Raw genomic sequence first — 23,411 nt, 5'->3', positions numbered from 1 at the left:
AAACAATATTAAACTTCAACTAAAATTAGATTACCTACAGAAAAAATCAGAAGTACTCTAAATTAAAGGATGAGATTTGATGGGAATTTGGTGATCTGCATATCATGTGCAACTATGGTTCTAACCACTTGACATATACCTACATGTAATTATACTAGGCATTTACAATCATCATCATCTTTTCCTTGATAAGTTAGTTAACTGAGGTTAAGTAACTTGCTTAGGTGAAGTACGTAGCATAAGAAGGAACAGGATTCAATCACAGGAAGGCTGGTTGCAAAACTCACACTATTAACCACTTTGCTATTATACTTTGTTAATGATGTTTTTCCAATACAACAGAAGTCAATAATTGGTTCTGGTTATAAATTCAACTTTTAACATTTACCTTGGCAAGATATCTAGCCAATAAAGTAGGTTTCAACAAATGTGAAAAACACAAAGAGAAACTGCATTTTTGATTATAACAGACTAGGTTCTTTGGAGGTAAGTGAAACTCTATGGAGAAAGGTTATTTTATTTTTTTTTTAACAGCATCCAAGAGACAGCAAATTCATAAAGAACTATAAAAGCAAAACAAAACGTGATCAAGAACATGAGTCTGATGTTAAAAGATGGTTTGGTTTGTTTGTCCTGGAAACATTAGTAGATTCTAAAGAGATGCTGTTGAGAAATCTAATACTGTTGAACTAAGAACACCAGGTTCAAAATGAAGTCCAGCTTTCACAAAGGTAAAAGTATGGTAAATAGCTTGCATGTAGGATTCAAAAAAGGGTGCACTAGTGGTAAGCCAAGCCAAGCAACAAACTACAGGCCAGTCAATCAACTAGTTGGCTAAGAAAGATGTGTCTGTGAAACTGACTTAAGGCATGATTTGCTCAAAGGAATGGCAAGAAGAAAGAAAAATAAAGAAGATAAAGTTATCTCAGAATCAATTTACTTCCACAAAGTCTTACAGAAGATCAATGAAAATATTTGAAATGGGCTGGAGTTGGCTCAGCAGTTAAGAACACTGGCTGCTCTTTCAGAAGACCAAAGTTCAATTTCCAGCATTCACATGTGGCTTACGACACTCTAACTCCAGTTCCAGGGGATCAAAAATCCTCTTCTGAACCTGTGGCACCAGGCACACACATGGTGTACACACATACATGCAGGCAAAATACTCATTTTTGTGTGTGTGTAAAAAAAAAAAAATAAAATAAATTTTAAAAATTTTAAAAGAAGCTGGAGAGGCTTTAGCTAGCCAAAGCAAGAGAGATAGAGAAAAAAAAGACAGGGAGGGAGGGAGGGTGGGGGGAGAGAGAGAGAGAGAGAGAGAGAGAGAGAGAGAGAGAGAGAGAGAGGAGAGAATAAAATCAGAGTGGAAATGGAGACACTTAGATCACAGGGATAAAGTTCACTAAGGACTACTATGAAAAATCATGCACATAATCTAAAACCTCAGAACTGGATAAGCTTTAGACACACAATATCTATCAAAATGGAGCCATAGAAACACAGAAAACCTGACCCAACCAATAAACAATAGCATCTTCACACAATGATGAGAACCAAACAATAAACAGCAGCACCTTCACACAGAGACCTGAACCAAACAATAAATAGTAACACCTTCACACAGCGACCTGAACCAAACAATAAAGAGTAACACTTCACACAGCGACCTGAACCAAACAATAAAGAGTAACACCTTCACACAGCGACCTGAACCAAACAATAAAGAGTAACACCTTCACACAGCGACCTGAACCAAACAATAAAGAGTAACACCTTCACACAGCGACCTGAACCAAACAATAAAGAGTAACACCTTCACACAGTGACCTGAACCAAACAATAAAGAGTAACACCTTCACACAGCGACCTGAACCAAACAATAAAGAGTAACACCTTCACACAGCGACCTGAACCAAACAATAAAGAGTAACACCTTCACACAGCGACCTGAACCAAACAATAAAGAGTAACACCTTCACACAGCGACCTGAACCAAACAATAAAGAGTAACACTTTCACACAGCGACCTGAACCAAACAATAAAGAGTAACACCTTCACACAGTGACCTGAACCAAACAATAAAGAGTAACACCTTCACACAGCGACCTGAACCAAACAATAAAGAGTAACACTTCACACAGCGACCTGAACCAAACAATAAAGAGTAACACCTTCACACAGTGACCTGAACCAAACAATAAAGAGTAACACCTTCACACAGCGACCTGAACCAAACAATAAAGAGTAACACCTTCACACAGTGACCTGAACCAAACAATAAAGAGTAACACTTCACACAGCGACCTGAACCAAACAATAAAGAGTAACACCTTCACACAGTGACCTGAACCAAACAATAAAGAGTAACACTTCACACAGCGACCTGAACCAAACAATAAAGAGTAACAACTTCACACAGCGACCTGAACCAAACAATAAAGAGTAACACCTTCACACAGAGACCTGAACCAAACAATAAAGAGTAACACCTTCACACAGCGACCTGAACCAAACAATAAAGAGTAACACCTTCACACAGCGACCTGAACCAAACAATAAAGAGTAACACCTTCACACAGCGACCTGAACCAAACAATAAAGAGTAACACCTTCACACAGCGACCTGAACCAAACAATAAAGAGTAACACCTTCACACAGCGACCTGAACCAAACAATAAAGAGTAACACCTTCACACAGCGACCTGAACCAAACAATAAAGAGTAACACTTCACACAGCGACCTGAACCAAACAATAAAGAGTAACACCTTCACACAGCGACCTGAACCAAACAATAAAGAGTAACACCTTCACACAGCGACCTGAACCAAACAATAAAGAGTAACACCTTCACACAGCGACCTGAACCAAACAATAAAGAGTAACACCTTCACACAGCGACCTGAACCAAACAATAAAGAGTAACACCTTCACACAGCGACCTGAACCAAACAATAAAGAGTAACACTTTCACACAGCGACCTGAACCAAACAATAAAGAGTAACACCTTCACACAGCGACCTGAACCAAACAATAAAGAGTAACACTTTCACACAGCGACCTGAACCAAACAATAAAGAGTAACACCTTCACACAGCGACCTGAACCAAACAATAAAGAGTAACACCTTCACACAGCGACCTGAACCAAACAATAAAGAGTAACACCTTCACACAGAGACCTGAACCAAACAATAAAGAGTAACACCTTCACACAGCGACCTGAACCAAACAATAAAGAGTAACACCTTCACACAGCGACCTGAACCAAACAATAAAGAGTAACACCTTCACACAGCGACCTGAACCAAACAATAAAGAGTAACACCTTCACACAGCGACCTGAACCAAACAATAAAGAGTAACACCTTCACACAGCGACCTGAACCAAACAATAAAGAGTAACACCTTCACACAGCGACCTGAACCAAACAATAAAGAGTAACACCTTCACACAGCGACCTGAACCAAACAATAAAGAGTAACACCTTCACACAGTGACCTGAACCAAACAATAAAGAGTAACACCTTCACACAGCGACCTGAACCAAACAATAAAGAGTAACACTTCACACAGCGACCTGAACCAAACAATAAAGAGTAACACCTTCACACAGCGACCTGAACCAAACAATAAAGAGTAACACCTTCACACAGCGACCTGAACCAAACAATAAAGAGTAACACCTTCACACAGCGACCTGAACCAAACAATAAAGAGTAACACTTCACACAGCGACCTGAACCAAACAATAAAGAGTAACACCTTCACACAGTGACCTGAACCAAACAATAAAGAGTAACACCTTCACACAGTGACCTGAACCAAACAATAAAGAGTAACACCTTCACACAGTGACCTGAACCAAACAATAAAGAGTAACACCTTCACACAGCGACCTGAACCAAACAATAAAGAGTAACACCTTCACACAGCGACCTGAACCAAACAATAAAGAGTAACACCTTCACACAGTGACCTGAACCAAACAATAAAGAGTAACACCTTCACACAGTGACCTGAACCAAACAATAAAGAGTAACACCTTCACACAGTGACCTGAACCAAACAATAAAGAGTAACACCTTCACACAGAGACCTGAACCAAACAATAAAGAGTAGCACTTCACACAGCGACCTGAACCAAACAATAAAGAGTAACACCTTCACACAGCGACCTGAACCAAACAATAAAGAGTAACACCTTCACACAGCGACCTGAACCAAACAATAAAGAGTAACACCTTCACACAGCGACCTGAACCAAACAATAAAGAGTAACACCTTCACACAGCGACCTGAACCAAACAATAAAGAGTAACACCTTCACACAGTGACCTGAACCAAACAATAAAGAGTAACACCTTCACACAGTGACCTGAACCAAACAATAAAGAGTAACACCTTCACACAGCGACCTGAACCAAACAATAAAGAGTAACACTTCACACAGCGACCTGAACCAAACAATAAAGAGTAACACCTTCACACAGCGACCTGAACCAAACAATAAAGAGTAACACCTTCACACAGCGACCTGAACCAAACAATAAAGAGTAACACTTCACACAGCGACCTGAACCAAACAATAAAGAGTAACACCTTCACACAGCGACCTGAACCAAACAATAAAGAGTAACACCTTCACACAGCGACCTGAACCAAACAATAAAGAGTAACACCTTCACACAGCGACCTGAACCAAACAATAAAGAGTAACACCTTCACACAGCGACCTGAACCAAACAATAAAGAGTAACACCTTCACACAGCGACCTGAACCAAACAATAAAGAGTAACACCTTCACACAGTGACCTGAACCAAACAATAAAGAGTAACACCTTCACACAGCGACCTGAACCAAACAATAAAGAGTAGCACTTCACACAGCGACCTGAACCAAACAATAAAGAGTAACACCTTCACACAGCGACCTGAACCAAACAATAAAGAGTAACACCTTCACACAGCGACCTGAACCAAACAATAAAGAGTAACACCTTCACACAGTGACCTGAACCAAACAATAAAGAGTAACACCTTCACACAGCGACCTGAACCAAACAATAAAGAGTAACACTTCACACAGTGACCTGAACCAAACAATAAAGAGTAACACCTTCACACAGAGACCTGAACCAAACAATAAAGAGTAACACCTTCACACAGTGACCTGAACCAAACAATAAAGAGTAACACTTCACACAGCGACCTGAACCAAACAATAAAGAGTAACACCTTCACACAGTGACCTGAACCAAACAATAAAGAGTAACACCTTCACACAGCGACCTGAACCAAACAATAAGAGTAACACCTTCACACAGCAACCTGAACCAAACAATAAAGAGTAACACTTTCACACAGCGACCTGAACCAAACAATAAAGAGTAACACCTTCACACAGTGACCTGAACCAAACAATAAAGAGTAACACCTTCACACAGCGACCTGAACCAAACAATAAAGAGTAACACCTTCACACAGCGACCTGAACCAAACAATAAAGAGTAACACTTCACACAGCGACCTGAACCAAACAATAAAGAGTAACACCTTCACACAGCGACCTGAACCAAACAATAAAGAGTAACACCTTCACACAGTGAATGGGATGAGCACCAGCAGCTCTGCAACACTGTCATGGCAGGTGTGCAGAACACACGTGCTGGGCTAGTGGGACTCGATGTATGTGTCATTCCATAAGAAGAAGAACACTGTCCTAGCGATTCCTGATGCTCGATCAAACAGTAAAATGCATCATATAGAAACTCTAGAACAGATCTCAAATGAGTCGTAGCTGGTATGGTCAAAGCAGAACCTGATGTTGAAAACTTAGAAGACCAGCATCAAGGCAGCCACACAAAAGATGCTGAGAATGTCACAATGGAAGCTATAATAGGAGCCATGGGAGACGAGCCTCCTGGAAAGTAGGCAGAAAACTGATGCACTGGATGTTCTGTCGTATTAGAAATGTGTCTATATTATTGACATCTTATAACCAAGAAAACTAATTAATCCAATATTTAGTAGACAACGTGATTATGGTAATAGGGTCTCGTGAGTCAGATTTTGATTTGTACAGTATTCACTCTGAATATTTCAGATATGGGAAGATCAGAAAAATTTCTGCAGATCTTCAATGCAGAGGCCATATTCAAAAGGTGAAGTGTTTTTAGTGGTATCCAGCCTATTATCTCGTCTTTTATTTTAGGAAAACGAAAAAGTACTTTAATATTTTATTAATTATTGTTTGAATTCATAAGAGCAAAGATGTTAAACTAGAAAATATGGCAAAAAAGTTAGTGATAAAATTTTAAATTGTAGCTAAACCTTCTTAGCTGTCATATGTAAAAAATAAATTTATAATAGTACAATATAACATAGTATAATAGTAAAAATTATAACCTATTAAAAGTGTCACTTTAGGTTGTAAAAAAAGATTCATGTAGGAACAAAAGTCTCCCAAGTAAGAGATGTTCAACATTAGAAATTGTCACTGCTCACTTCTATCTAGATTTAAAAATTAAAACCAAGTCATCCCAGATTACCCCACAAACATTGAAAAGGAAGGAGACATTCCAAATCCATCCCACAAGATTAGCATTTACCTGATACCAAGACCCAACAAGGAAGGAGGAAAAATGGAGCAAGGGAAGAGAGGCAGAACAAGGCGGGAGGGAGGGAATTACTGCTCTGCACCCCCAACAAGTAAATGTAAACTCCTCAGTAACACAGGAAAGATTGTCTGACATCACCACATTATTAGGTAAGATTTGTCCTGGGATGTGACAGTGGGTCAGCATACATAAACACTAACCACCACACAATAATAGCATCCAAGCAAAGAGAGGCACATGGGAGGGTTTGGGGAGAGGAAAGGGAAGGGGAAATGATATAACTATACTTAAAAAAAAAAAAATCTCAAAAAATAAAACAAGTAATAAAAATTATACAACCCTTAACAGTAAGATCTCTGTAATTTAGGCACTGAAGGAACATATTTAAACATACTAAAGGCTTGTGTACGATGAACTTAGTCAACATCTGGGAAAAGCTCACAGTGTTTCCTCTAACAACTAGAGGACAGAAGTAACCACGGGGTCACCATCAGTCAGCATAGTTCCAGGAGTCTTAGCCAGAGCAAATAGTAAAGAAAAAGTAAAATGTGATGTAACAGGAATCTTAAAAGGTCTTATTAATAAAAACAAACCTGGAGCCAGGTATTGGGGTGAAAGCTGAAAGATCAGAGACAGAACAGGCCACAGCTAACCTCACCTCGCCAAACTTCTCAGCTGATCCTGTTTCCTCAAACTGGAAGCCTCTGAGTCCTCACCCAAATGGATCTCAGCTGAATTGCTGCTAAAAACCTAAAAGCTTAATGAGGCTCTAGTTCCTGGTTTTCATGTTTTATATACCTTTCTGATTCCTGCCATCATTTCCTGGGATTAAAGGCGTGTGTCACCATGCCTGGCTGTTTTCAGTGTGGCTTTGAACTCACAGAGATCCAGATGCATCTCTTGCCTCCAAATGCTAAGATTAAAGGTGTGTGTGCCACCATTTTCTGGCCTCTACATTTATCTAGTGGCTGTTCTGTCTCTGACCCACAGATAAGTTTATTATGGTGCACAATATATTGGGGAACACACTATCACCACAATGTGAGCTCCAAGTAGTAAAGGAAAGAGAAAATTATCCTTCTTGTCGATTATATTATTTTACATACAGAAAATTTCAAGATACTATCCACTAAGCCAGGTACTCTGTAAGCTGAAGTAGGAGGCTCCTAAGGGAAGGAAAGCCTGAGCCATGAAGTAAATCCTCACATCAAGAAAAAGAAAAAGACAAAAATACTCCATACTCCACAGAGACTTAAAAGATTGTTAGGCCTGGTACATTCAGTAACACTGCAGGACAGAGTCAAGATACAGTAATCAGTAGCATTTTTTGTGTTATAATTAATGAAGTGTGTAGGGATTAAAACTAAGAAAGTAATCAAATTCAGAAAAACAAAAATTTAAATAATGACTCTCAGAAGACTGATGAAGTTGATCGGTGATGGAGAAGCTGATCGGGAAAGAAATCAAAGGATCTACACAAACTGCAAGGAAATTAAATGGTATTAGAACAAACTTCTAGAAGAACATGAGAGTAGAAACGCAGACCGAACTGAAAAGTAGCAACTTGTCTTAGTTTCATTCATTGTAAATTTTGCACAAGAAAAGTTCCCACAGTATTTAGTAGTAAATTTTGGAGGGAAAAAAATGAAATAGTTGTATACAAACACTTCCCATCAAATAAGGAAGGGGTTCCTTGCTAATTTTTCCTTCATAATAGCACATCACTGACACGGAAATTAAGATTTAATAAAAATGAAAATGGGCTGATCTGATCCATGACTATAGATGCCAAACTCCAAACAATAAAATTTGTAATCTCAAATGAATAACATATAAAAAGGGTAATATGAAAAGAGAGAGAGAGAGAGAGAGAGAGAGAGAGAGAGAGAGAGAGAGAGAAAGAAAGAAAGAAAGAAAGAAAGAAAGAAAGAAAGAAAGAAAGAAAGAAAGAAAGAAAGAAAGAGAAAGTCAAATTTAATCTAGGACCAAAGCATTTCCTTGACAAAAACTTAGCAAAAAATGACCATGTATAATTTCATCCCTTTTTAAAAAGGTAATTACAAAAACAAAAGCAGCAGAGAAAATCTCAAATCCAATGGACAAGTATTAAATCTTCCTCCGGGAGAACGTGAGCAGAAAAACCAATACTGTTTTTAAAGCAGGTGTAGCGGGATGCCTCTTTAACACCAGCACTCTGGAGGCTTAGGCAGGAAGAGTGCATGTTCTTCAAGGCCAGCAGTAAGAATACCTTCTGCATCATGATCTTGACCTCACTTGCCCCTGCGATCCCTCCTCCTTCTCTTCAGCTGAAGTCTAGGAGCTCAGCCCAGTGCTTGGCTGTGGATTACTGCATCTGCTTCCATAGTTACTGGATGTACATGGAACATGCATGGGACTAAACTAAACCCTCTGAATGTGGGTGACAGTTATGTAGCTATATCTGTTTGGGGGAGTACCTGGCAGTGGGACCAGGACTTATCCCGGGTGCATGAAATGGCTTTTTGGAACACATTTCCTAGGGTGGGATATCTTGCTCAGCCTTGACACAGGGGGGAGGGGCTTGGTCCGGCCTCAACTTAGTATGCCAGACTTTGTTGACTCCCCAACGGAGGCCTTACCCTCACTGAGGAGGTGATGGGGGGTGGGATGAGGAGAGGTGGGGGGGGGGCGGGAGAAGGGGAGGGAAGGGGAACCGGGATAGGTATGTAAAATGAAAAAAGTTTTTTTAATTAAAAAAAAAAAGAAAGAATACCTTCTGTTTACTATTGTTTATAGAACTGTAAATATTAAAATAAAGCAAGAAAAAAATATGAAGACTGGGAAATAGCTCAGACTAATATTATATTAATATTAACAACTATACTTCTACATTAAAAACAATCAAAGAATAACAAACATTTCCAAGTAGTGCCATAAACAATTGCATTAAAAATACCATTTACTTCAGCTCAAATCTAACAGGAATAGGAAACACTATGTAGTAAGTTGAACAGGAAATACTACGTAGGAAGCTGAATATCACTGAAAATGTTATTGAAAATCTTAAGGGATCTAAATAAATGTACTATAGTATTTTCACATGTTGAAAGAGTAGATGCAAATTTGTACAAACCATGGAAATATGGATTTCATGCAAGCGAAATAAAAATGTCAGCAGTATTTTTAATAAGCTTATTTTAAAGCTTATATGGAAATTCAAGAAATGCCAAAAACAATTGAAGAGGAGTCTGTGTAGAAGGCATAAGATTTGACTCATTGTTTCTAGACAATGATCAACAGACAGAATGCAGAGGCAGAAACAGACTGCACACAGCCGATAAAACAGTGTTCCAGAAAGTGGGGAGCCTCTTTAGGAAGTGCTAAATGTAAATATAATTAGAAGAAAATTGGTCTTGACATATTAATCTCACAGCATACACAAAAATCAATTTTGTCTGAGTTTCAGATAAACAATAAAGTTAACAGAATCATAAAATTCAGACCATAAAGTAGATAGAATATACTATGACTCTGGTTAGAAAAACACTAAATTCAAAGGAAAAAAAATTAACCTAAAATTAATGGAAAATATCAATTTATGCTTATCCAAAGTCGTCATTAAGACTCATCGTATTTATCAGTAACAGGAACATAAATAACACAAAACTCTTGTCACTTAGTTAGAACAGCATAGACATCAAGCAGGAAGAAAGGATAAGATACTTAAGGAGAACTCATGAAAAAGGACATCTAAAGAGTTAATTTTAAAGAAACGAAAACGTATATCCTAGGCTTAGCCACCAGAATGACCATCAAATAACCCGAGAGTCTCACATGTGAATAATATATGGAGCAATGACAGCTTTTCAGACTTCATGAGTCTTAACCAGCTTACACTCAGGAAAACAGCCTGACTTTATCCAGAAATACCGAATATGAACACACCAAGGTTTGCAACTTCACTCAGAATACCTCTAAGAGAAACACGGTCTCCTAAGAACCAGGAGGCATGCAAGGATGTCCATGCCAGCTTTAATCTTAACAGCCCTCAACTGCAACCAATGAAAGCATTATAAACTACAGAATATTCATAAAATAAAATATGGGACAGCAAAGTAAGTTCTGCAGGTCAAGTAGGTTCAGTGATGTAAGCCCATGAGGTATGAATAGTTTTAACATTTTTAAAGGGTTGCAAAGTCACACACACACACACACACACACACACACACACACACACACACACACACACACCTCAGAGATACAGAGACCACAATCAGCACTATGTTATTTAATATCAGTTGTCGACTTGATGAGACCTAGAATTAGCTGGAGTGATGGGTCTCTGAGCATGTCTTTGGGAAATTATCTAGCTGAATTAACACGCCCATTCTCTGGGCTTGGTTTGGTCCTGGGCTATATAAAAAGGGGGAAGGAGCTGAGGATAAACATGCATTATTGTCTGCCTCTTGACTGTGAATGCAATGTCCCCAGCTGTCTCAAACTCCAGCTGCGGCATCAGCTCTGCCACAATGCGCTGTAACTTTGAACTGTGGACCAAATTAAATGCTTTCTTCCTTCAGTTACTTTTATCGGGACATTTTATTATAGCAAGAGGAAAAGTAACCTCAACAGGCTCACAAAATCTAAAATATTTATTGTGATTCTTTACACAAAAAGAATACTGGTCCCTCAAATAGACTACTACATAGCGAAGATTATTAATGGTCTAGGGAAAAACGGAAATACCAACAGCACAGATGAATTTCACAAACACAAGCTGAGCCAAGAACCTGCCCAGACCCACCTTCTCATAGTCTTCAGCTGTAAAATCTCTGTCTTTCTGAAGGATTTCATGAAGCCTCGCTTTCACACGCTGCTGACAACTGCTTAAAGAGTCGCTGTCACTGTCCAAAAGGCCGTTCATATTTGCGCTTTTCACCATCTGGACCAGAATGGGGGTAAGCTCTCCTTCTAGAGCCAACAGACCCTAAGTACAGAATAAAGTCAATGGTGTAAACCCAGGTGAATTAACAGGCCAGCACAGTAACTTCATGATATGCTACGTGTTATCATGCCTAAGCTACTCATCACAAATTAACTTTACTAATGTTGTACTTCATCTTTGTCAGTAATGGCTTGATTGGAATTAAAAATACTGCCTTAGTAGAAGTCTCCAAGAAACAGTTGATGAAAATTATAGTAATTATAAAGCTGCATATACCTTTGCAAAAGCAGCCGCAGTCATCTGGACTCGCCCTTCATCGGAGGCGTATATTTTGAGGTCATGACGGTAGGTGCTATGCAATCGGAGTAGACCACAACCAGGAAATCCTGCATAATCTCCTGAAAAGAAGTCCTCAAATCACTTAAGCTATATTTCTGTTTTGTTATAGTTCTGCAAATGTTTAATAAGACCGCATGGAGAAGCAAAGTGTCCAGACTCAATCAAATTACAGCACTTACCTTGACCTCCAGGGTACATACACCTAAAAGCTCTTCCCAGCTCTTCAGCCTGAACCCTGCCCGCTGGAGTTAGCTCTCCTCCCCATTTGAGAACCAGCAGTAAGGATGGCTCCTCTCTTCGGTTATCTAAGACAGACACGAGTAAAAGAACAAATGTTCGCTTTGTTTAGACAGGTCTCGGTATTAATCTTTATTCGGGGCTCTTTGCTTTGTTTTTAGTGGAAGTTGGCCCATATGCAAATGATTTTATTCTCTAAATGTGCCTCGTTGTGGACTGCTGCTTCCCACAGGAGTGCCCTTGGTTCTCCCTTTAAAGCTCTTACTGGAGTGTTCAAGTCTCTTTCAGTTAGGAAGCAGGACATCGATGTTCTACAGAGAACTATCCTCTCTCCCTCCCCACCCTTCTAGCAATTTTTACAACACATTAAATTCACTTAGTTATAAGTAAAAGACTTTCTGAGATAACCCAGAGAAAAAGAAGTCCTGAGGAGTTTCAAAAAAACAGTAAAATTCATTTCTGAAAATTGAAAAAAATGAAACCTACTTTTCGCAGATTACTTGTAGGGGAAATGGGAAAAGACAGGGCTCCTTAGGGAAGTGGGGGACATAAATACAGAATAAGGTTAGAGGGAGGTAAAGGAGAATAACAGGATACAAGCGATCTGATGGGAAAATGAGAAGCTCCTTCATGAGGCAGGAGGGAGGTAAATACAGATGAAGGAAGGAGGTGGGTAAAATAATAGAAAGGATTTCTGAAAAAGCCACAATCATACTATTAACTATTTTACGCCCCCACCAAATAAACCCTATAATGCATGTAATTCCATATAAACATATACAGCTTTAATGAACTTTTCTCATCTGGGCTGATAATGCTCCCTCCAAGAGCCAAAGACTACCTAACAAAAAACTCAGTACCAGACATGAGAAGCCCTTTTTGGAGCTGTTGGCCAAGACTGTCCAAGAGACTCCCAAAATGTCCAGCCTATTGCTGTTGCCTTTGGTCACCCCCCAGAGGTGGATGATAAACCCTTTTTGCTGAAGACACCATGCACTTCAGGGCATAGAAACTCTTGGGCTGGAACTGACCTGAAAGACTCTTCCTTAAGAACTTGCTTTCATGGTACAAGAAGGCCATGCAAGCTTCCAAAGGAGGGAAGCAACAAACAGCCCTATCCAGCTGTGACAACTATGAACCACATCAATGACTGGCAAGGCACGACAACCCTATGGGTGCAGTAGTGGCATGTATATCTTGGTGGTAACCAACTGTTTTCCAAATGTACTCAAGAGGGATGCCATGCCCAATACTGGAAATAGCTAACTACTCAGTGCTCGTGAAGTCATGGTCATTAGAGGAGAATCTACAACCACTAATCCACCATACCATCATGAACCCTAATAACAATCTATAAGCGTCTGTCCTTATACCTACAGAAAGTACAGTCCTCATCCTGCCCCTGCCCCCCCATCAAGGAAATTTTTCTTTGCAACAGATGGAGGCCACTACAAAAAAAAATCCACAACCAATCAAAATGCAGATTGTGGAGCCCACTCCCAAAGAATATATCCATAAAATACTCCCACACCTAGGGAAATAGTACAGAAGAGGGCCAGAAAGATTGTAAGAGCCAGAGGCTCAGGGAGTTTCCAATGAAACTGTGTCTCTTAGTAACGTCAGAAGCCACACTCATAAAGTCTCAAAAACATGACTGCCCAAACCTAAGCTGAATAAAGATGACACAAATGAACAAACAAAACTGGATGAGAAAAAGCCCAGGGGCCTCAACCCGACACAAAGATCTATAGGCAACTGAGTTGAGCTCGGAGAGGGAGAGGGGGTCTTCCCCAGGGAAGAGCACACCAACTGGTTGTCCAGTACTAAATGGTCAGCTGTGAAACATGCATACAAGTAACCTTATATGGCCTGAACAGTTTATATTTAGTGAAAAAAGAGGTCATGAATTTGAAGGGTAGTGGGGAGGGGAGGCAGTGGCGCAAGCCTTTAATCCCAGCACTCAGGAGGCAGAGCCAGGCGGATCTCTGTGAGTTCGAGGCCAGCCTGGGCTACAGAGCGAGATCCAGGACAGCCAGGGCTACACAAAGAAACCCTGTCTTGAAAAATAAACAAAAAGGGGGCTAGAGAGATGGCTCAGCAGTTAAGGGGTATTTGGGAGAGTTTTAAAGGAAGAAAGGGAAGGGAAATGTGTTGCAATTAAATTATAATCTCAAAAATAAACAAACCAAAAATATCTTTAAAGAATAAGAAGCTTAATTAACAAAATACTCATTTTAGTTGTTTTTTACATAGCACACCAATCCCAAAGGCTATTGAGCAGAAAATGGTCTAAGTTAGCAAAATAGAGTAAGTTCTTCCATACACATAATTGCAAGAGAGATTAAAAATTATATACCTTCCTCCTCACTGGACGTTTTAGGACAGCCATGAGGGAGATAGGTCAATTGGACCTTACGATTTATTCCAGAAAAATGACCATACCTGAAAAATAAAATGTCAATTAGATTATAAAGTATTAAGGAACTATGGATTGACTTCCTAAAGAAAAACTAAAATATGTAGATAAAAACTAATTCTCTTCTACTGCCTTCAAAAATGGATTCTTCAAAAATACACTAGTCAAAAAAAAAAAAAAAAATCTCACAGAAGCCATGGTTCCAAGATCAAGCTGGACAAAATTCAGGCATAGGTGTTGAAGGTACACTCCAGGACCCCACCATCACTGAGGAGCTACTGCTAGATAATGGCTTCTGGGGAGGGAGAAGCATTCCTTTTTCAGAATATGGTCACGGACAGGTTTCCCACGCTCCACTGGATGTCCCATACCCTTTCACATATATAATCAGCACTAATGGAATTTAACAAAAACACAAAGTTGGGAGGGAGATGTGTTAGTGGAGAATGGGGCTAGTTGGAGAGGGAAATGGGAAGTAGATATGACAATATTTCATTGTACATACATAGGAAATTCTCAAATATAAAATAAAAATGTTTTAAAATAAAGTACAATTAAGTATAGTTAAATAAAGGATATAAGTAACAGAAATACTGATGAGTATCAATTTTTGATTGAATAATTCAAAATTTTTTAGCTAAATAGGGCTCAGTCTATGATTCAGTTAGGTATGTGATCTTCATTCTAAGTATTCAAGAAGCCTCAAGTACAATGTTTGCTTTCTTTCTCCTCACTGAAGTTAATAGTAAAACTAAAACAGCAATAATTCAATATAATAATATATTATCACATTAGACTTTCATTTCTCTTCAGTTGCACCAATAAAGAACTGAAAGAACACACTGAAAGAAATGAAAATGGTATCCTGGCTAGTTTTACTTTATGTCAACTTGACACAAGCTAGAGTCTTCCAAAACTAGGGAAACAGTTGAGAAAACGCATCCATAAGATTGGGCTGTAGGCAAGCCTGTAGGTCATGTTCTTAATTAGTGATTAATTGGGGAGGACCCAGCCCATTGTGGGTGGTGCAGCCCCTGAGCTGGTGGTCCTGGGTTCTATAAGAAATAAGGCTGAGCAAGCCAGTGAGCAGCCCTCCCACATGGTCTCTGCACTAGCTCCTGCCTCCAGGTTCCTGCCTGGTTTGAGTTCCTGGCTTGGCTTCTTTCAATGGACTGATTCAGGATCTGTAAGCCAAATAAACCCTTTCTTCCCCAAGCTTCTTTTGGTCATGGTGTTTCGTTGTAGCAGGAGTAACCCTGACTAGGACAAATGACAATCCCATAAAGCAAACAGGAGAACTGTATCGTAAGGAAGAGTGCCAAAGAGGTACTCACATCTCTAACACAGTCTTAAGTTGTTCAAGTTTTGACTTGTTTTCTTCAATTTCAGAGTCATTGTTTTGCCCCAGCTCCATAAGAAGCTGCCGTGCAATATCCAGGACTTCCTATGTATGTTAATAAAGAGTATGAATTTCTATGTTATTTCACCTTAAAAAGTTTAAATTCAACATACATGAAAGCAAAAACAACAACAACAACAAAACTTGCCTGTAACTGTTTTGGCTTCTTGAGTTTTAACTTCCTTGACTTATAGCCATCACACTTTTCAAAAAGATCAAAAAACCTTATAAAAGGATAGAAGACAGTTAGTCATGTGCAATAATTAATATCGCTGTGAAACTGGGCATGGTAGCGCACACCTCTAATCACAGCATTCAACAGGCTACACTGGGAGGGGCATGAGATCAAGGGCTACTGAAAAAACAAACATAGCAGACAAAACCCCTCACCATACAGTCAACTTAATCAAACAGACACGGCAATGGAGGTTTAGAGTCTGTGCCTGTAAGCACTGTTTCCTCTTTCACTCAACCTGAGGTTTCCTCTGCCTTTTCTCCCTGCCACAGTATCATGTTACATATTACCCAGTTGGTGTCTGGGTAATATGTAACATGATATAAAACTCCTTGGCTCAAGTGATCTCCTGCCTCTATCTCTGAAACACAGGTACATGAACTAGTGGTACCCACTACATTTGGCATCTGCTCCTCTTTTACCAATAAAACTTAACACATGCCTAACACACCTCAAACTAATACCCACTGTATGACTTTCAAAAGTTTACTCATGAAGGAAATGGCAAACAATTAAATAAAAAATATTTTCTGTTGTCAATGCATAATGTGTCAATTTTAATGACATAATGTGTCATATTTAATGGCTCAGGTTTCCATATTTTATAAGTTCCAAATCAAACACGGAACTAAGATAATGGGCACTTTCTACCAATATGCTTCTAAAATGTTGAGGTACTGATGTTTCTCATAGTACAATGCAAGAAAATAATAAACTAAGAATAAGTAGAATATATCTAGGATGATAAATGAAAGGCAGGTTAGACTGACAGTTATGGATACACCCACAATAAATTTTAGGCGCTAGCACACATAATTACTTTAAATGAGTTTGTATGTATTCAGTGGATTAAATATTTTCACGATCAAAAAGTAGTAGGTAAAAATCTGTCTGACGCATCAATCCAAAGAGCTTAACGCTAACATAACTCTTCGATTACACACAGGTAGGCAGTTCTTTTTCTTAGGACATACTTTTGATGCCTCACTTCCATCTTCATCTTCTGCTTCGGTGTTCGATCTCCATGTCGTATGACAGCTATGACACACCGAAGTTCCATCCTGAAATGACAAAAAATACCTATGATCTCAACTCGCCAGCAATAAAGTTTTCCTCAGTCTTAATTTTGAAAAACCAGGTCCTATAAGATATTAAGGAGCCACAAAGGCGTGATGTTGAGAAATACAGTATAATGAGGGGAATAAAGTAAACAGACTCTAGCCTGAATTTTATTAACTATCTGCCCTGTATTATTAGACTGTTATCAGCAGAGACACCATTAAATCAAAGCAAAATCAACTTTTATATGATGGCTGCTGAATTTATATATGTAGTGTATCTTGTCATTTAAGAAAAAATTATTTAAAATTCAACTTAGAAAAGTTTAGTGGTATGCCAGACCAAAGAGCTCTCACTTCAATTTTCAAAGCGCAAACCACTGAACAAACACATCCTTGAAAGATATTAACAGTCCAAAAATATTCTATTTTGAATAACTTTAAAAATACTGCCTTGAAACATAATTAAGTACATTTTCCTCCCAATTAGGATTTTTCAAAATATTTACCATGCTAATATAAATCTCTAAACTTGTGACTATGAAGCACTCAGGCAAATCACCTAACATTAAATGAGTGATTTTCCCGAGCAAAATGCTATCAAACACTTTGGCAATATCGATCTGATTGATTTACCTAAAGATATAACTAGACAAAGACAAAAGTGCATGATCCTATAAACCTGAGCAATACATCTAGTGGTTTTATTATGTGGTTCTGTACCTGCTCAAGCATGTTTCGGGATTTTAACACAACATTGTGAGTTTTAGTTTAGTATACCCTTATAAAAACTTATCTGTTCCCCTATCTTCACACTGAATCATATAAAACTATATAGAGTAAACTAATAATGATTCAGAAATTTATATTTTACTGTAGTAAGACAGATTAACATGGAAAACGCAAGGAATTTCTGAATGAAAAATACATAATTGAAACTTACATCGTTCCAGATGTGGTTGGTACAATGGGAATGTCTTCAGCTTCTAAGGGTATTGACCAGGGGATGTGAAACTGTGGAGCAAGCTCTCGCATGACAATATTGCTTTAAAACCAAAGAATATTATTAGAAATTAGTTAATTCAAAGACAGAGTTGGTATTTAATTATGCCATGATAGAGGACCATAAGAATTAAAGTCAAACTACCTAATAGTTATGTTACATAAAAAATTTTCCCAAATCAAGTTTTGATCATGAAACCTTAGATAGGCATGCCTAAATTGAACATGCTAACAAAATGCTACAAATTTGTGATTAACTTATATAGTTGGAAAATAAAATGAGTGTTGCTTTAATTACATTTCTAGGTAGATGTATTTCTTATCATTTATTCTCTGTCTGTTAAACACCTATTAAGCTATTTTTCTTTATGTGTATGGATTCTTTATGTCTACTGAGCACAGAACCCACAGCCTTGTGCAGAGAATATTTTTCGACTGATTCATATCTCTGACAAACTTATCGTAAATGTGATAATTTCTAACAAGTCATTACTATATTGAAAACACGTTTTAATAATTGATTTGAGAGGCTGACAGATTTCTTAGTCGGCAAAATACTTACCTTTCAATTATGAGAACCTGAGTTTGAACCACACAGTAAAAAACTACACACTCCGTTAAAAAAAAAAAGGTTGCACATCATAGTGTATTTTTGTAATCCCAGTGTTGGGAAGGCAGAGACAAGTCGACGTCCAGAATTAATAAGCCTAGTGCATTAGGAGAGTTCCAGGCCAGAGAGATCGAGAGACCCTATCTCACAGCAGACGTTACCTGAGACCACCGCCTGAGGTCGCTCTCTGGCCACCACAAGCACACGCACACACATGAACAAGAACTCACACACAAATATGGCCGTATGTGAACAGTGCACATAAACTCACTCTCCCTTTTCTCTCTCCTCTCTTTCTCACTTCTTTTTCCTGCTTTCTCTTCTCTCTCTCCTCCTCTCTCTCTCTCTTATATACACATAACTTTTCTTTTCTTCTAAGTTAGCATGTAATTCATACTAAAATTTAGCATGACACCTTGCTTTCATTTTCTCTTTGAAATGAGATATAAAAATGGTATTTCTACACATATTTTCTTTTCTATTTATTTGATAATCTTATTAGAACAGCAAGTAGTACACATGTAGAAAAAAGAAAAAATTTCCTAAATTTGAAAATTTTCTGTATTACTCTGGCATTTTATTTCATGAATGTTTATTCTATACCATTACATAGGTTAAAGACACATTCAAATACAATTACAAAGGAAAAACTGAAGAACGTTGTATCTAATAGCTCCGTGTTACATCCAAGTCCATGATGTAAAGTTGTTAGCAACACGTTACCCACCCACTAAGTTGTCCTCATAACCTAAAGCACAACTCAGAGATCTTATGAGTACTGAGTGCTACTCTAGAGTGACCTAAAAACTTCCATGGCTTAACAAATACACAAAGGTAAACAGGAGAAAGGTAAATACTTACCCAAGTATTTTTGCACAATCATCATAGTACTTCATGGAATTTTTCACAAAACTGAAGCCATTGACATCACAGACATAGGACTGTCCATTGGCACGTAACAAATCAAAGCCACAAACTGTTTGCTATTTAAAACAAGTTAGAAATTTTAATAGTTAAGAAAATTTAACTATTATGATTCAGTATTCTAGTTTTTTAAGAACATTTATATATTTTAAAATATCTAACAATATATTACATAAAGGTTTGTTATATAAAAAAAAATAAAGGTTATAATCATAACCTTGAGTACTCTGAATAGTGTGTATTCCATGTGATTATTCCCTATCATGAAGACATAGAACGATATTAGTCTCTAAAATCCTAGTACAATAAAGCAAATTATAAGAACAGATTATAGCTTATTTAGAGACTAACATTCTTCACACAAAAGGCTTCACATTACTTCACATAAGTAGTTCTTTTTATTTATAACCAGTAATATAATTAGCTTATGTTAAGAATCTGGGATAGGCCTTCTTTAAAAAGATAAAATGCATTCTTTATTAAATGCAGATTATAATACTTCCACTTACATTTTTACTATAGACTAGTAATCAGATTTAAAAAAAATGAATAGTGCCGGGAGGTGGTGGCGAACGCCTTTAATCCCAGCACTCGGGAGGCAGAGCCAGGCGGATCTCTGTGAGTTCGAGGCCAGCCTGGGCTACCAAGTGAGTCCCAGTAAAGGCACAAAGCTACACAGAGAAACCCTGTCTCGAAAAACCAAAAAAAAAAAAATTAATAATAATAATAATAATAATAATAAAATGAATAGTATAGAAGAGGGGAAAGTCAAACACAAGAAGCAAAAAGGTATTGAGGTATTAAGAAGGTATTTGTACTGTTCTCATGAACATGTTTTACTGTGTATTAGGCCAAAGGGTTTAGAGGTAAACAATAAAACAATGAAGATAGTTTTTATTCAACAGTATTTTTAATCAATTTTATAAAAGTAAAAAGTACTTATCGCCATTTAAAAAAATATGTTAGGCACTACCACTAAATACTAGTTAGTGGTGTTAGTCTATAACTTTAATTTTTGACTAAATGAATAAGGCTTATTACTTTTCTATAATAAGGAAAGAACACATTAGTAATACAGGAAAACAGTATCAGACCCACAGAAATGTCTACATACATACATGAACTCACATACACAATTATTCCCTCAGCTTACTTTTCTCTTGTTCAATAATGCTTAGTGCTCAAAAACAAACTTAGACTGCAAGGGTATGCGTAATTTGCGTAACAGCTTACCTTGAAAGCGAGGCAGACTTTCCACGCAATCAGCTTCTCCCGTGCATTGAGAATGACTGGGTACCTGACTTCCTTCCCTTCACTGTCTCGTTCGACCTTGCCATCGAGAGCTGGAGATTTTCGAGCCTCGGCATGAGCATAGTCTGGACCCACAGTGTAAACCTTTCATAAAATGGAAATATATACAGCATATATTGCTGGTTAAATATATAACTGGAAAATAAGAAATTCAAAGAAAAGTATCTATTTAAAATAGTTCAGATTCCAGATTATTAAAAGACACATCTTTCTGTTTTACATGCCACGATTTTCAATACATTCGAAAGGGTTATATATAATTACTTACACAGCATGAGGCTTTATTCTTTGTACTAAACTACTAAACTGAGCATTATGATGCTAAAATTGTCTATGTCTAATAACAATAAGATACAACTCTTAAATAGGAATAGAAAAATAGGCTACAAGATTTTTTTTAAAGGGTGGCGGGGGGATTAATCTAAACGTAGGCAAAGGAAAGGCATTTTCTACAGAGGTAATAAATAGAAAGGGCAGAGGAATAAAGCAGCACAAGGTATTCTGGGAAGGGAAAGGAATTTGACTGTAGTATGTACTGTAAGAAATGGCATTTGTTGGGGGCTAGAGAGATGGCTCAGTAGTTAAGAAACAGCATTTATCAGAAGAAAGCTTAGGAAATAGCTCATATGGCAGTCTTACAAACATGAATGTTATCTTGTGGTCAATGCGAATTTGCCAGCAAAATTTAAGGGACAGGATCAAGATCAGATTTATAAGTTTAGAAACAACAGCCTAGTCAAAGAAAGGCATGCTGGGAAAAGGTAAGCTTCACTGGTTATCAAGAGCAATGGCATTTTTATATCATAGTAGAGTCGGCACAGAACCAAACATCACTAGCATTAATCACTGCTTGGAAACTGGTAGCTACTGGAATGCTCAACCCGATACTGTATTACTCACTAGCCTTTAAAGAATCATATGTATTTAAGCTTTACCTAAACATTTTTATAAGTTTCACTAAAATATGTTGCCTTTGTAATACTGTACGTTTTATTTTAAGTATTTAAGAACACTATTCTTTAAAAGGAGTTGTTGGGCTTCCAACCGTCAGTGGTGTCCACCACACAAAACTGAATAAAGAGTCTGGACTAATAAGCGCTTAGTGTTAGAATGCTTGTCTACCTCACATGGCCTAGGTTCCATCCCTAGTACCAATCACAGTAAAAGAAAACGAAGGAGAAGCTAAACAGTTAACCTTCTCTAAAATAACTGGTAAGCTCAAGATAGAACCTGAAACTTATATGGTCTCTGTGATTCATATGGTCTTATGATACTGAACTTGTGAATTTTTGATCTGACATAAGATGATGCAACTGTGATTTACTTCCAGTGGAAATTATCTTGAATTTTGATTTCTGTCTGGTTCATTGACAAAACACTATCATACTCTCATGATGACGCTGCACAGCAGCAGTTAAACGCAGTTTGTTGCCATTTGAAAAATAATAATGTTCTTTATGCAGTGCACCATGCAGTTAAGGTATAATGTTTATGAGATTAGATTTATTAAATGTATTTTCAACTTACAGTAATTTTTTTCGTCCTTTTTTTTTCAGAAAAGATTCTCGCTATTAGATCTTCTGGCATGGAACTGGATACGGAGCCAAGGCTTACCTCAAATTCAGGATCCTCCTGTCTCACATCTGAGTGCTGGGATTATAGGATGTACTACCATACCCAGCTACCATAGTGTTTTGAAGTTAACATCGTTTATCAGGACATGACTCAATATTAGTGAAGGAGCATCTGAACTTTACCCAACCATGCCTCAATCAGCCCTATCCTAAATACAAGATTAAAATCTAATCAACCCTACCTTAACATCAGTACCATCTGTAGGCATAAACTCTTCATATATATATGATCCCGTTTTTCGCACACTGCTTTCTGGAGAATATACACTGCTTCTACTGCCAATCTAGAGAGAAAAGATGCCCATCAACATAAAAGTCAAGGTAGTGTCCTCATTTTTATAATAGATCTAAAATGTAACCTTTATGTCCTATGTACTCTAGACATTCTTAATTATTAAATAACTTTAATTCATGAAGATTTAACAATACTTATTATATATTTGGCAGTATATATTCTCTGGTGTATTATTTTACTTAAATATAACATACAGAACATAAAATATAATGAATAAATCATGTCTCGGGGGGTTGAAGAGAAAGTCTCAGTGTTTAGGGGCACTGGTTGCTCTTCCAGAGGATCCAAGCTCCCAGCACTCCCAGCAGGCAGCTAACAACCACCTAGAACTCCAGTGCCAGGGAATCTGATACCCAGTTCTGGCCTCCCTTCCACACAGATGTGGCGCGCGCGCGCACACACAC

The 23,411-nt window shown here is 37.9% G+C and overlaps 1 protein-coding gene across 10 annotated transcripts in view; it reads right to left on the bottom strand.

Annotated features, from left to right (window-relative positions):
* The window catches only part of Ppip5k2 (diphosphoinositol pentakisphosphate kinase 2), a 66,339-nt gene that overhangs the window by 34,422 nt on the left and 8,506 nt on the right, over window positions 1-23,411 (bottom strand). For 6 of the 10 annotated variants that reach the window (XM_059278277.1, XM_059278278.1, XM_059278282.1 and 3 more), the window contains exons 6-16: window positions 22,895-22,996; window positions 21,001-21,162; window positions 19,705-19,826; window positions 18,175-18,276; window positions 17,148-17,234; window positions 16,087-16,162; window positions 15,874-15,983; window positions 14,480-14,565; window positions 12,066-12,191; window positions 11,824-11,945; window positions 11,407-11,589 (exon numbers count right to left, since the gene is read on the bottom strand). In XM_059278277.1, coding sequence (XP_059134260.1) covers window positions 11,407-11,589; window positions 11,824-11,945; window positions 12,066-12,191; window positions 14,480-14,565; window positions 15,874-15,983; window positions 16,087-16,162; window positions 17,148-17,234; window positions 18,175-18,276; window positions 19,705-19,826; window positions 21,001-21,162; window positions 22,895-22,996 — 1,278 coding nt within the window. The remainder of the gene's footprint in view (window positions 1-11,406; window positions 11,590-11,823; window positions 11,946-12,065; window positions 12,192-14,479; window positions 14,566-15,873; window positions 15,984-16,086; window positions 16,163-17,147; window positions 17,235-18,174; window positions 18,277-19,704; window positions 19,827-21,000; window positions 21,163-22,894; window positions 22,997-23,411) is intronic. The other 4 variants (XM_059278283.1, XM_059278280.1, XM_059278285.1 and 1 more) reach the window with 1 other exon arrangement.

This window comes from Peromyscus eremicus, chromosome 13 (genome assembly GCF_949786415.1).
Source record: "Peromyscus eremicus chromosome 13, PerEre_H2_v1, whole genome shotgun sequence".
Lineage (NCBI taxonomy): Eukaryota > Metazoa > Chordata > Mammalia > Rodentia > Cricetidae > Peromyscus > Peromyscus eremicus.
Note: the sequence above shows the minus strand (reverse complement) of the source record. Positions and strands in the feature narration are given on the sequence as shown.